General features: G+C 35.8%; 1 protein-coding gene and 1 non-coding gene across 2 annotated transcripts; both read right to left on the bottom strand.

Annotated features, from left to right (window-relative positions):
• Positions 1-3063: 3063 nt before the first annotated feature.
• Positions 3064-3191, bottom strand: LOC145168125 (U11 spliceosomal RNA). The gene has a single exon (XR_013741712.1). It is a non-coding gene; the product is annotated as a U11 spliceosomal RNA (small nuclear RNA).
• Positions 3192-3442: 251 nt separating this feature from the next.
• On the bottom strand, positions 3443-7979 carry ARP9 (actin-related protein 9). The gene is made up of 18 exons (XM_079086854.1): positions 7780-7979; positions 7607-7679; positions 7201-7319; positions 7042-7101; positions 6898-6963; positions 6512-6811; positions 6301-6421; positions 6110-6174; positions 5952-6041; positions 5798-5848; positions 5403-5534; positions 5211-5300; positions 4673-4743; positions 4380-4599; positions 4227-4276; positions 4062-4107; positions 3911-3961; positions 3443-3680 (listed from the first exon to the last, which is right to left on the bottom strand). The coding sequence occupies exons 1-18, from the start codon at positions 7780-7782 to the stop codon at positions 3537-3539; spliced, it is 1752 nt and encodes a 583-aa protein (XP_078942980.1). The 5' UTR covers positions 7783-7979; the 3' UTR covers positions 3443-3536.
• Positions 7980-15473: the final 7494 nt, after the last annotated feature.

Genomic DNA, 15473 nt, shown 5'->3' on the forward strand with positions numbered 1-15473 from the left:
AACCCTAGGCACGTATAAAGGGGATAAAAGAATTTAAATTGGTACCATATCATGTTAAACCCTAGTCACGTATATGAAGGGGATAAAAGTGTTAGGATCGAGACACTTAACATACGACTCTAAACACACACACAGCTCACGAAAAACAAGAACACAAGGATGAACATGAGGGATTTAACGTGGTTCGGTCCTTCTCTGACCTACGTCCACCGGTAACTAGGAATTTACATTTCTTGGTGCTAATCTGCACTCTTTCTGTGTTACACTAGATACAAGTTTTACAAATACAGATGAATCTCTTATATAGAGATGGAAATCAGAAGTAGTCAAAAAACACAACCGGGTCTTCAGCCAACCTTTGAAAAAACTTCACATTCAACAATTGTGGCTTCACATTCAACAATTGTGGCTTCACAACTTCACATTGTTCCTGCCATTTTTGACCAGCTGTGGCTTCACATTCAACAATCTCCTAATTGAAGCCACGGAACAATCTTCACCTGTGCTTCAACTGTGCATCTGTATTTGATCTTAACTCCTTCCTAGTTACCCTGGCCTTCTCTTCAATTAACCTGAGGGCCAGTTGAAGCTTTCGTTAGCTCCAACGCATCAGTCATGGCTAAGTCTGCCACTGACCTGTTCTCTGTCTCCACCGGCTCCCACTGAAATGAACTGCCCGATCCTGGAACATCCTGAGAACAAACGACACTCTCCATGTGAAGCAGATAATCTGGAGAGACTTTTACAGATGGAATACTGGTTCTCTTAACCCACTGTGTTCTGGGTATTCTAGCTGAAACAAAGCCCATGCTCCCACTGCTATGAATGCCCTTGACTGGTTTTTCTGAACCGTTCCAAACACGTTCAACCTGAATCTGACCTGTGACTCTGGGTTTGCCATCTGCAAAGCAAACCTTCTTCTGTCCACGAGACTCTATGAACCGGATTTTGTTTTTCTTCTGAACTGGGACGGTTACTCCCTCAGACGGTAAACTGACCATATATAATGAACCCCTCTTATGTCCACGAGCTATCACAAGATTTCCTTTGACAACCTTCCACTGCCCATTCCTGAACTTAACCTCGTGTCCCTGTTCATCCAACTGCCCAACAGAAATCAACTGTTTCTTCAGACTTGGAATTACCCGGACATCCTTCAAAGTCCATGGACCGACTGGAGTCTTAAGATCTAAGTCACCTATGCTCGTCACATCAAGAACCTCATCGTTCGCCAGTCTTACCTTACCAAAATCACCTTCTTTCAGATTCCGCAGTGCTTCACGAATGTGGGTAGCGTGAAATGAAGCACCCGAATCCATAACCCAGGAATCCACATTGCTCTCCACACTACAGATCAAAACATCATCATCTGAATGGTCTACTGCAACGTTAACTTCTTTCTTGTCTTTTGGACATTGATTCCTGAAATGTCCAACCTCTTTACAGTTCCAACAAGTCACATCATTTCGAGTCCTCGACTGACTCCTTCTCCTGTTCCCGCTCCCACTACCCTTTGTTATTTCTTCTACCTCTGACCGCATTCAATTGTTCACTTGATGATTCCCCGGAATTTCTTCGTCTGACGTCTTCGCCTAGAATTAAATCCCGAATTCCCTCAAAAGTGAGCTCTTTCGATCCTGCGGAACTAGTAACGGTTGTAACTGTTCCGGACCAACTGTCAGGTAATGATGATAACAGTAGTAAAGCTTGAACTTCGTCCTCAAATTTTATTCCCACTGACCCAAGTCTGGATAAAATCGAGTTCAAATTGTTGATGTGTACTGTAACTGAACTTCCTTCCCTCATCCTCGTGTTGACTAGTTCCCGAATCAGGAAGACTTTATTTGCTGCCGACGGCTTCTCGTACATATTAGACAATGACTCCATGATTCCCTTTGCCGAGGTCTCCTTCAAAATATTGAAGGCAACATCCTTTGACAACGTCAGTCTAATAAATGTCTTGGCCTTCTTATCCAAAGTCTCCCAGTTTGCCTGTGTCATCGCCTCCGGTTTTTCACCTAAAACTGCGTCCAAGTCTTTCTGTACGAGCAAATCTTCAATTTGCATCTTCCACCAACCAAAATCTTTCCCATCAAACTTCTCAATCTGAAGCTTACTGCTTTCTGCCATTTTCTGAAAGAACAATGACCTATCTTGCAATTTTCCAGGAAATTCAGGGGCCAAATTGCTGACGTCAAACTTCTCAAGCTACAGTGTCTGCTGACGTCGTGCTACAGTTCCTGCTACAGTGTCGTCTTCTCCGGCGGACTGCTACAGTGTCTGGTGCTACAGTGTCGTCTTCTCCGGCGAACTGGTTTTCCCGGTCACTATTCCGGCAAACCTTTGACCGGCGATTTGGACGTCTTCCGGTGGTCAAAAAAATTCAGAAAAAAATATTTTCGGAATCTTCGGAACGAGACCTTTCCAACGGTATACACCAAAATCGTTTTTGACGAAAAAAAATTTCGACCAAAAAACAAAAAATCACCCTCTGGAGCTAAACCAAGGCTCTGATACCACTTATTAGGATCGAGACACTTAACACACGACTCTAAACACACACACAGCTCACGAAAAACAAGAACACAAGGATGAACACGAGGGATTTAACGTGGTTCGGTCCTTCTCTGACCTACGTCCACCGGTAACTAGGAATTTACATTTCTTGGTGCTAATCTGCACTCTTTCTGTGTTACACTAGATACAAGTTTTACAAATACAGATGAATCTCTTATATAGAGATGGAAATCAGAAGTAGTCAAAAAACACAACCGGGTCTTCAGCCAACCTTTGAAAAAACTTCACATTCAACAATTGTGGCTTCACAACTTCACATTGTTCCTGCCATTTTTGACCAGCTGTGGCTTCACATTCAACAAAAAGAAGGTGAAGAATATTCGGGTAAAGTGATCAACCGGATGATTTTAGGCTTTAGCTAAAAATCCATATAAGACATTAATCATTGGAAAAATTAATATTTACCCTTCGATGTAATATTTTTATGATAATTATTTCTAATTATTATGTAGTAGAAAATAAAGAACAACAATTTCAAAGAAAATATGGAGGGTCGGCCAAAGGGAGCCAACCCTATGAGTTTCCACAAATTATGTCGGCCATATGTCTTGATATCCATACGGCACCCACCATTAATAGGTAAGCGTGGCATATTTAGCCAACCGACCCTTTTAGTTTTTAAATGTTACACCTTCCCCCCTTCTTATACTCTCCTCCCACTACCAAACTTTCATCTTCCAGTCGATGTGGGACAATCACACCAATATTGCAAACTATTATTTATCCTTCCAAATATGGAAAATTATTACCTTCTAGGCGATGTGGGACAACAACCAAAAGAAAACTTTTTTATATACAAAGTTTGATAGTGATTTTAGTATTTTAGTCATTTTACTTGTTAGTATTTACGAATATGAAACTAGAATGACAAAATCCTCATTGTAATCTGAAATTAGTATATAATAAAATGAAGAGGTTAATAACATGAACCAAACACAAACACAAACACGTTTCTAATTCTAGGAATTAATGTAACACATTGGTTGTGCTTGTAGATAATAAGAATCTTTGTATTTTCTGACTCCTCCGATATGAATCCCATTTTGAATCCAATCTTCTCGATGTATCCAAGCATCTCGAACGAAATCGATCACGCCCAATATCTACATAAAATGAGTGTAAGCATTTATACAGAACATGATGACCTTTGTACTGTGTTTGATATGCACTGGACTAGGACAAAACTAGGACACAGACCGATAGTAATAGGACAAAACTAGCAACTTTTTGTCCCATTAAAAGAAACGGGATGTGGACTTGTTTTCGATCTCTTGTCTGTGAAAAAGACATAAATACCCTCATCACCGAAAATAGAAAGGTGGAGTTGACTTACAGCTCCGCCTCGCCATGCAACAAATGACGGATTGGTTCTTGATTGTAGGACCTATTCGAGAAACACAAATTTTGCATAAGAAAAATTAAAAGTAAAACCTTTTGGCTAATTTTCTCTATTAGAATAAAAAAAAAAAAAAAAAAAAAAAAACCTCAACGGTATCAATTGCTTCATTTGAGGGAATCGCATGTAAAACTCTGCAAAAAAATACATCTCTTTATCTTTTTTCTAAAATAGGAAAGTTTAAAATTATATTTAATGATTTAATCTAGTAAAGTAATTGAAGTTTTGAAAATAGAAAGTAATAACTCCAAACCTCTCTTCTACAGCAGAAATAAGACCAGTTGTCAAAGCCACTCCACCAATCTACAATATTAAAAACATCTCATTCGTTAAAATTTAAAAATACACATTTTTTTAAATTAACATACGAAATTGCTCCAAAATTACAATTGGGGATAGAACTCACTAATTGCATGCTACAAAACAATTTTCTTTGAAGATCTATACGCCCTGTTGAAAGAATACTCTTTGAAATTGCTTCTGCAAGGCCAATATTATCTTCTTTTTTCTGTTGGTTTGATGAATACGGATAATTATCCCACATCTGTAACGGATTATTCACACCTGGATATGATCCATCTGAGATATGCCACGTGTCCTCTAACATATCCTCATAATCTTTAAACCTAAACAACAACAAAAAAAAATATTAAATCAAATCACTTTTTATTACAAAATGGATTCAAAGTTAGCACTCACCATGAACGTGGTGGAGGAGGATAAACATCTGGAACCAAAAGTGTTGGATAGAAAAGACCCATTGGCGCCACCTATTATTATTATTATTATATATAATTTAAAATAAAATAAAATAAAAAAAATAAAAAAACTATAAATTTACTAAAAATACAGAAGAGACGGATTTGTACTGTGTTTGGCATGCATTGGACTGAGACTGATACTGATGTCAACGAAACAAAATTACAATTTTTTTGTCTCATCCAGAAAGGTGGGACATGGACTCGCTCTCGATCTCTCGTTTGTGCAAAAGACGTAAACGCCCTCCTCGTCCTCATTAAAACTAGCCCTAGAAGGCTTTCTAGGGCTATTCTCGATGATGAGGATGAGGAGGGCGTTTACGTCTTTTGCACAAACGAGAGATCGAGAATGAGTCCATGTCCCACCTTTCTGGACGAGACAAAAAAATTGTAATTTTGTCTCGTTGACATCAGTATCAGTCTCAGTCCAATGCATGTCAAACACAGTACAACAAACAGATAAAAAAAAGGTTCCATACATTAAGAGCGGTGAGCCTTGTCTTATGAGATCCAGGTGGCAAGCCGTCTTCATATGAATGAACCACCCCAACAGCTTCAACCTCCCCCTCCTATGTAATTTTCACCGTTTTATAAAATTAGAAACTGAACTATTATTAATTTTTTAAAATAATTATTATAATAATAATAGTTTATTTTAAATGATCTCTCACATATATTTGGCAATAAGATTCTTTGAGTCTGTTCAACATCAATAAATCTATCGGCTTTGTAAGAGCATCTGTGCGAACTGGAGGCCATGTTTGATGATGCCTCTGAGTCCACAAAAGACATCTTGATACATCCTGAAAAGGTTATATTTACACTTAAGCCACTCACATTCGAATAAATTACAGATTTGGTCCCTGTGGTATATGTTTTTTCAGTATGGTCATTTTTTTAAAAAAAAATAACATTTGAGCAGTTAGTTTAACAATATATGAAACATTGAAATAAGGACCAAAACTGAAAGTTTTTGTTTTTGGACTAAACATGGTAAATATGATAAAACCACAGGGACTGTTTTGTAATAAATTAAATTAATTATATCTGAAAAGGGAATCCACACCTCTCCACCAAAACGTAATGTGATCTGTGTATGAGGGAGAGCAACTCCATCCTGACAAGAACAATAAATAAAATTGAAAGTCATGATTATGTTGTATAAAACTTGCAAATTATTAAATTTTAAGTGACAAAAAAAAAATTAAAATTTTTTGCACCTCAACACAAATAACTGATGTGACCTGAGCACCAATATTCACAACACATGCTGTTGATAATCCATTTCCAAACACTGCAGCAAGACCTTCCTGCATTAATAGGTTAAAAAAATTTTAAGTTTTTAACAAAAAATAAAAATAAAAAAATAAAAATTTACCTGGTGGACTACAGCTGAGCTGAATCGCAAGTCTCGTAATACAATAGATAATATTTCCTTGATTTCTGAAAAAAATATAAACCTAAATAAGACTTTTTTTGCATGGTGTTTCTAAAAATTGTACCTTTTGTTGTTTAAATCATAATCATAAATCAATAAAAAGAAAATATAAAGATTAAAAACATGATTACCTCGATTGTCAAATGTTTCAGGTACGACAATAAGAGCACAATACATGTTTCTTTCACTATGAGGAATATGTAGTTTCTCAATCAATATCCAATCCCAAATAGCTTCTATGTCTTCAACTACCTATAAAACAAAAATAAATCGATGGAAATAAATAAAAACTAAAAATTCAATCTTTTTTTTACTAAATGACCAAAATACCCTTGTGAGTACCTGTTGCATGGAGTAATGTTGAGAAATATTAAAATGTCCTCTACGTATAGGACGCCTTAAGCAATAAGGTTCAGTAGGAGATATTCTCATAGCTTCTTCACCACACACAAACTCCCTGTACCTGCACTCACTTGATTGTGGCTGCTGCTTCTCACCTTCATCACTACCTTCTAGAAGCTCATTCTTCTCTAATGAACTTTCTGGCAAGGGCAAATCAGTAATTTGCTGGGATACATCAGTCCATGTCAAGGCACTTTCTTTCTTACTGTTTTGTTGAGATAATACATCAACACGACCCGTCTAGAGATAATAAAAATATATAAAAAATAAAGTAGATTGATTATATTGATAATAATGTGTAGAATCAAATAGTAAAGAAGTGTTACCTTTCGTGAGTAAGAGTTGTTTACTACTTCTTCATCAAGAAATGGTATCTTTAATAAGGATGCTATCTACAACAAGAGAAAGATCTTCAAAAAACATGAACATAGATTTATAAATGAATTAAAAAAAAACTATAGATTACTTACAATGTCATAGGCTTTCTCCCTCTCTGCATGTTGGGATGTTGTAACTTGAGAATTAAGCATCTGGTAAGTTCATTACAACACAAGAATTAACTGGAAAGACAATGATGCATAATAGAATATAGTTATTGAGTTTAAGAACCCTAAGAGTACAAAATCTACCTGATCTTGCACGTTTCTTCTGGGTGATTGATTAGATCCTGTAGTGCGACGAGCAATGCAATGAGGAATACTGAATGGGGCATCCTGTTGAGCTAATCCAATTCGTACATTTCCAGACCCTAGAATTAAAAGCAAATTCTTGTATATTTTGGGTAGAAGATGAGAAACTAAAGTGTAATAATGAAGTTTTTTCAAAGACGGAAGAAAATCCCCTCCATTGATGAATTGGGCATAAATCAATAGCGGGATTGAACTCAAATTTTAGTTTGGGCGAGAAAGTTGAACCGCTTTGGACAAGTGCCAAGAGTGAATAGATTAATAGAAAGTATCAGTGTTGATAATTACAGAAAAATTCATAAAAATCTTACAGAAATACGTACAGATTAGGGTTTAGAAAGGTAATTACCTGGATTGATGACAACTAGATTAGAACCACGGTCGGCGAGGAGGTGTGAAGGGATTACTGATTTGGAGTAATCCTGCATAGGAATTGAAATTGAAAAATTAAGAATTGGAACAGATAATGAGTAAAGAAGAAGAAGAAAAAGATAATAGAAAAGGGCGTGTTCTTCCTTTTACCATGGAGGACTGCAATTAGAGTATACCAGTGCCGGTTGTTCTTATCAGTAGTAATCTGGGTTAGTAGAAGGAATGTTATATGAAGTTCTTCCGAATCGTTGAACCTCCGTCTGGTTAAAACATAAACACACCCCGCTTCCAGAGTTCAACTTAACGCAAAGAAAGGAAATTGGCTGAAGTGAGAGGAAAGCAAGAGAGATTGGTGCTCCGATTTCATTAAAGGAAGGAAAATTTTCCTTCCGATTTGGGAGAAGGATTTGAAAAGAAAGAACAAAATGTTTAACTTTCCTTCTGTTTCTCTCCAACTCGGGAGTACAAATGACAAAATTTTTTTCTTTTCTTTTCTCTTCTTTTCTGTCATTGCTTTCTTTTCTCTTCTCTTCTTTTCTTTGCTACAACTCGGGAGCGGGGTGAAAAGGTCCGACATAGTTAACATGGTGACAAACTATATAAAATATTTAAACTAAATAAATATTACGGCGAAGATTTTTTTTTTAACTTCCCATTTTAATCTAAAACTAAGAAAAGGTCAGTGGGTTGCACGGGTCATTCTTTTTAGAAAAAAATAAGACAAAATTGCAAAAATGGTCCTTGTGGTATGCATTTTTTCTGGTTTTTAGTCTAAACCCCGACTTTTTTGGTTTTGTGGTCCTTTTGGACTGGTTTGTTTGTGAAAATAGTCCATGTAGTTAACTCCCGTTAACTCTGTTAACCCCCTCATGTGCCTTCCACGTGAGGATATTTCCGTCTTTTTACATATAGGGACCATTTTTGCATAAGAAAGTCAACGCTTTATCCTTCATTTACATTCCCAAACACTCGTCAACTCCCCACCTCCCTCTTCTTCCTTCTGCCCCGTTAAACCTACAAAAAAAAACCTCATTCCTAATCCAAAAACCTAATCGAAGCAACAGAGACAAGGATATACGTTAAAGTCGAAATTCATAGTTGTTTTTGAAATCACAAAGCCATGGGTCCGATAAATGAATGTTCCCCTGTGATGAATAAAATTAACATCACAAATGTTGAAACAAAGCAAACCGTCACTATTACTCCTCCCTAATCTGCAAATCACTATCTGCTTAGCTTTCTACGATGTTTCTTTAGCCAACCATTTACGAATGCTTTTTACCTATGTACCCAATCACCCAGATGCGCGTTCCACCTATCTCCCTCGTCTTTGTATCTTCTCTTCAAAACTGATTTTGCAGGTCATGAGATGATAGTGACAATGGCGATGGGCTGTGATGACGAAGATGTGTGGGTGGTGAGATTTGAGAAGATGATAACATAAACAAACGAGAACGGGGGAAGAAGATTGTGACATGTTGAATATCCCATTTGAGTAACATGTTGAATTCGATGATGGGGGAGATTGTGTACAGAAGTACTCCGGATCGGTGTAAATGCAAAGGAAAAACCTCATTAATCGGCATAAGGTACAATAAGCTTTTCTTGATTTTCCTGATACAAATCTTTCAAAATACTTGTTGTTATTGGAATTGATCTTAAGAACCTCAAATAGAGATATATTTAGATGTTTGATTTCAAATTTTATGGTCTAAATTTCAAATCTTGAATCAGGTATAGGAGACATCGGATCGAGAAAACACCTGATTATTCATGTTCTTCGATGAACTAAATGCATTATTCACAGAAAGATTAAATAAAAGACCACAAAAGCCTTTCGATCAGCAAGGATTCTTTGATTTTTTTCCTGAATACGTATTGCATTCTCACTGTAATATGTATTACAGAAGAAGATTTGGATATTGAATTGAAACACAAAATAGCTTTTTAAGCTTTTCAAGTTTATATTTGTTGTGATGATGAAGACCCGCAGTGCCTACAAATTTTCAAGTTTCTAAATTCCCACCAAGTGTTCGATGAAATGAATGAGGATAAATTGGGTTCTTGGTATGGAATTGGCCTAAGTTAACAATGAATTCACATATGGGTGTGAATTCAATATACTATAAATAAGGATTATCAATGGAGCAACTAACGCAATTGCGATCATGGATACCTGGTAGTGGGAGTGTAAGAGGTGGAAATGGATTTGAATAATGAAGCAAAGCATTGCCTTCTAAAGCCACAAAATGAACGATTAAACACATAAGTCTTTAGCTGCATCAAATTAGACAACAATGATAATTATGCATCATTTACGAAAAGCATAACAAAGAAATTACAAACGGATGATATTTAGGAACTACAGGTGGAATCAGTAATGTGATAACAGTGATCTATACCCAATCTCCTCCATTATCGAATTCAGCATGTTAGGTATACATTTTTGTTTTCTTTGCAAAAATGGTCCCCAAATGTGAAAAGACGGATTTGCCCTCACGTGGGGGGCACATGAGGGGGTTAACAGAAGCCATCTAACGGATGTTAAGTCAGGGGACCTTTTCCACATACAAACATGCTCAAAAGGACCACGAAACCAAAAAAGTCGGGGTTTGGACTAAAACCCAGAAAAAATGCATACCACAAGGACCATTTTTGCAGTTTTGTCAAAAAAATAAAAATAAAGGACAAAATGAATATGGTAGACAAAAATGACAAAGAAAAATGGGTTGAATTTAACAACTTTTTAGAAAACACGTGGCGGAAGTTTGAATGTTAAAAAGTTTGGGTTGATAATAAAAGATGGAAAAAGTATCAAAATAGAAGAATGTTGAAAAATGAGAGACTAAACTGTAAATGAATTAAATAAATGGAACACTTTTGGGAAGATGTAAAAAACATATGAGAAAAAGTCACAAATGAATCGTTTTAGAAAAAAAATAAAGAGCGGAAGAATATGAAAGAAGAAAATGACAAATAATAAAGAAAAAATGTTGAATTTAACAATTTTTTATAAAACATGCGTCAAAAGTTTGAATGTTAAATTTTTTTTAGCACTTTTGGGAAAATGTAAAAAATATGGAAGAAAAGTCAATAAATGAAGAAGGTTATTGTTCAAACATTGTAAATTGTCAAAGTTTAGTGGCGTTAGTGTAAAGAATCATCAAACTTTAGTGTCAAGAGTGTAAAGAAGTAAAAGTGAAAGTTTTGTGTCAAAAGTGTAAAGAAATAAAAGTAAAGTGGCAAAAATATAAATTGAAAAAGGTTCATGTTAAGGCAAAAGTGTAAAGAAATAAAAGTAAGTGACAAAAGTATGAATTGAAAAAGGTTAAGGCAAAAGTTTAAAGAAATAAGAGTAAAATGGCAAAAATATGAATACGTAAAGGTTACTGTTAAAACTGTCTAGCTTTAATATATATATATATATATATATATATATATATATATATATATATATATATATATAATGGTAGATTTTTTCGATTAAAATGGTCTTTTAAAAGCTAATATAGATGTTTGTTACATAGATATCATAAACTCTTTCTTTCATTCATCAGTATGACATGATCGATCATTTTTATGAGTCGGGTTTGATAAGTATAATGAAAGGTTATCCCTTCAATAATTTAAAACCGGCATTTGACTACTTTGAAATTTGTTTGGACATTCGTCAAAAAACCAATGATTTTGTATCATTCTTACAACAATGATTTTGTTCCACTCTTACAACTTCGTCGAAACACCTAATTGGAAAACTGTTTTGATCTTCGTTGAAAATCCATCATCGGACATTAGAACTCACAACTAAATTTGTTACATAAGACACCTCCTATGTCTAAATATTGTATGTGTCCTGACTTGTGCCTTACCGTAATGCACAAGAAAAAGTGCATTAATCGTTCACAAGTTCAATAAGACTCGTCTTAAATTTAGATTTGAAAACTCATTCTACACCTTGATAACATGCCCCTTAGCATGGGCCAGAAGTTGCGCTCAACCGCGCTAAAGTTGCTTCAAGGCAGACCGCTAGACCAAGCTACTCTCAACGTAGCCGCCCTGACGAAGTCTCGCGCCCGCGGGCGTCCCCTCAGAGTCGGACGTCCACACAGAAGGCCCAACCCTGCAGCGGGCACCTTCCACCCCGCAACAAACCTAACGACTCCAAGCGACAAGGATTATGCTTAGAGAATTACCACCTGAACCAATCGTTGGCTATGGCACAACGAGGAGCACGATTAACCAATTAGGGCGTCGGATCTTGTCGGACCTGACGACCTTGTCCCACGTACGGACTGGCAGGAGGTCTTAGTATAACTGTAACGTCCCAAAAATACCGAGTAAAAAATTCATTTTACATAAGTTAAAGTCATTAATTTATTGTTCCAAAAGACGATTAGAGTCAACGTATTATCAAAACATCAGAGTAATTTGTAAACATTTAGTGCATAATAAAACTCCAGAGGATGCAGTGCGATCAAGTCGGGCCCTTCCTTTTGGAAATGGAAATACCTAAAACCATAAACATAAAATGTAAGCACAAAGCTTAGTGAGTTCCCCAAAGTACCACATACCATACATACACATCATACATACATATCATACTAAAACATGTAACGAGTCTATTTCACCCCTGAGTCCCTTCTGACTCTCTGAGTCCCTTCCGATTCACTGAGTCCCTTCTGACTTGTTGAGTCCCTTCCAACTCCTTCAGTATCTTTCAAACGGTACGAGTCTATTTCACCCCTATAGCTAAGCATACGATCATACTAGTAAGAGTCACAAAGGCATCAAGCACATACAAGCATATTAGTAAGTGTCACGAAGACCACTACTATCCTACAACATAATCTAGTGGGTCAGTATTGGTGCATTCGATCCACAAGTACAGTGAGGAGACTCACCTCACAGTTTGAAAGAATAGTTGCACCGATCACTGCTCTAAAAGCCATCTTTACTGGTTACCAGTAAAATTAACAGGAACCTAAATCTCAACTACTATTTAAATTACCCAATATGCCCTTAGGTCAAACTTGGTCAAATTCAAAAAGTCAAAGGATGTCAACACAGACTGAGTACGCCTAGCGTACTCAGGCACTACGTTGAACGTAGTAGATCCCTTCCTGATTACGAGGCTCCATCATGGTACGCTCAAGGTACTGCCAGGTACACCCAGCGTGTTGGGTTTTGATACGAAATATAAGTTTGTTTTTCACAAAAACGGGCAACGGAAGACTTTAAAAATAACAAGTTTATTTTTAGTTCATAACAAAACCAGACCATCATGGATCCATTTATAGAGGTTAGAATGAAATAAAAACAACCATAGGATGTTTTAGAGATAACATTTGAAGCCTTTGAACCCACTTGGTTTTGGGGTGTTGATGAAGATGTAAAGATCAAAGAACATAATCTTCTCTACAAGTATCCACCATTAAGATTAAGGCACTTGGAATGCTAGTTCCTTCTTGTATAAAGTACTTTTTAAGCCTTTAAGTGCTTAACTCAAATAAGCACTAAAGGAGAAGCACTTTGAACCACCAAAGACTTGAATGATCTTTAGAAGAAAAACAAGAGAAGTAGCTCCACGCTACTTACGGTTTTTGTGAAAAGAAAGGAAGAAGAAGAGAGTGTTTTTCTTGTTCCAAATGCAAGCCTCATGCATCTCTTATATAGACCATGGAAGGTAAGGACTTTACATTAAAATAATATAAAGTAACTCTCCTATTTTCAAGAAGCATGGGCAAAGCATGGAGGTTAACAAGCAACCTCCATAATATTATATATATTTAGGCCATATCTCTCATAAGATGATGGATTCTTTATTTTTTATAAACTCCAAGTTTATAAAATATGAACTTTGTCTTTAGGTAAAAGACAAAAGAATCCAACTAGTCCAAAATATTATGCATGACTTATTAATTCATATCATATGAAATAATAACTAGTTATACTCTCTTATAATTATTATTTTCATAAAAGAATAATTATTCCTTAATTAAAATACAATAGACGATATTATTTATTACTAATCACATTAATAATAAATATACAAAATGTACCAACTTGATAAAGGTGTGACAATATAGGATCATATATTATTAGCAATATCACTCTATAATGATTCTTGAGCATATAGATTCAATAATTTCCCACTTGCACAAGATTAATTATAGACTGACATAGACAGTAGTTGACGTCTAGCAACGGGCTATTGCCCCTAACAACATATGAAGGGTGTCATCTCATCAACAACCAATTACAGGAGCTCTAAGCTACAATTGTTATTAAAGGTGTGGTATTGGTGGTTGTCGAGGCCAACAAAATAAATACCTTAAATGTTACACACTAAAATAGTGTATAGTGGTAAAGGGATCGTATCCATGGAGATTGGTTCAATTTAAATCTCTATGTAAATCACTTGTTCAAGTACTTATAAAACAAGAGTAAAAGTAAAATGAGGGGGGGTTAATTCTTTTTGATTGCTTGAGAAAATTAAAACTAAGCTAGAATGTAAATATGACAAGTAAATGATTTGATTAAATTCAATGAAGTAAAGTTGGTTGATTTTGGGATACACCACATGGATGACATAGTTGACTTATCATTAGACTAATGGAACAACACTTTTGAATTAATTTAACTTGGCTATAGAAATTCATAAGCACAAATTACCTCAACTCTTCATTGTTATTAAAATGGTTAGAGGAGCTCTTAACACATTCCTTTAATTAAAGTCACAAAATCAATGAAGCATATAATCTTGTGAAAATCAATTAGCTTTAAGTTCTAAGAGTTACCAAGTCCAAAAGATAATCAAATGCTTACATTATCATTATGGAGGAAACATTTCCATGGTTTAAATTAAATGAAAACAAACATAGAAACCATTTGTTGCTTACTAATTTGAGGGTCCATTACTTAACCAAGAAATTAGTCAACAAAAATAAGCATTCATTCATCAAAACTCATGATCAAGGATAAATAAACACAATAAGATGTTTGACTAGAAAACATTTCCATAAACTTCAAACACAAGATATCATATGTCTTCAAAACAACCAATCATCCATGGGCTAAACCCTAATCAACCAAATATAAGTCTAGCCAAGCATGGCCAAAATAAAAGAAATGCAAGATAGTTTAGAGGTACCAAACATGATTCAAGTTGCAAGATGAAAGGAAATTATACCAATCTTCAAAATCTTCAATTTCTTCCAAAACCTTCTTGAGAGCAAAAAGATTTGTTCTCCAATGTGTTGTTTTTTTAGTTCTCTTCAAAATCTTTAGTAAAAAGAGTTCAATTTCCGGATCTAAAAGCTGGCCAAAAGTAATCCACCAACCTTCCCAAAGTATAGATTCATGCCAAAAACCTGGGTCCTTCACAACACGATCCACGCAGACCGCGTGGGTCTCGCTGAATGGGTCCCTTGGCTCATTTAATTAATACACCAGCCCAATCTTCTCATTAATGTTTCAGCCCATTTGCACAATTTCTTGGGAGTCCAATTATGCTTTTCCAAAGCCTTCAAAGATGATCAAATGCTCCTTTAATCTTCCGTAGCTCGAGTCCTCGTCGTCTCGTCATCATTCTCGTCCAAAAATTAAGTCCAACTAGCTTTCTTGTTTATGTTGACACCAAGCCCAATCACACCACTTCAAGTCCACAAGCAAATCGCAAGCCTCCAATAGTCTCGCACTCCTTCCATACCTCCAATGACAAATAGTCTTCGGTAAATCCTGCAATTAAGCTCAAAAGACTGGAAAACACCCGATAAAGGAGAAAAATAACAAAAAGAGAAAATATGCATGAAGATTAACTAAAATGAGATGGTTTTAACTAAAAA

This window comes from Lactuca virosa, chromosome 3, assembly GCF_052849685.1.
Source record: "Lactuca virosa cultivar CGN04683 chromosome 3, Lactuca_virosa_CGN04683_v6, whole genome shotgun sequence".
Lineage (NCBI taxonomy): Eukaryota > Viridiplantae > Streptophyta > Magnoliopsida > Asterales > Asteraceae > Lactuca > Lactuca virosa.

What these genes read in the sequence shown, in the direction of transcription:
- ARP9 (XM_079086854.1), bottom strand. An exon ending in GGGAGAAAGCCTATGACATT is followed by an intron (nt 6,964 to 7,041) that starts GTAAGTAATCTA and finishes CTCTTGTTGTAG; the next exon opens with ATAGCATCCTTATTAAAGAT. An exon ending in CATTACGTTTTGGTGGAGAG is followed by an intron (nt 5,535 to 5,797) that starts GTGTGGATTCCC and finishes TAACCTTTTCAG; the next exon opens with GATGTATCAAGATGTCTTTT.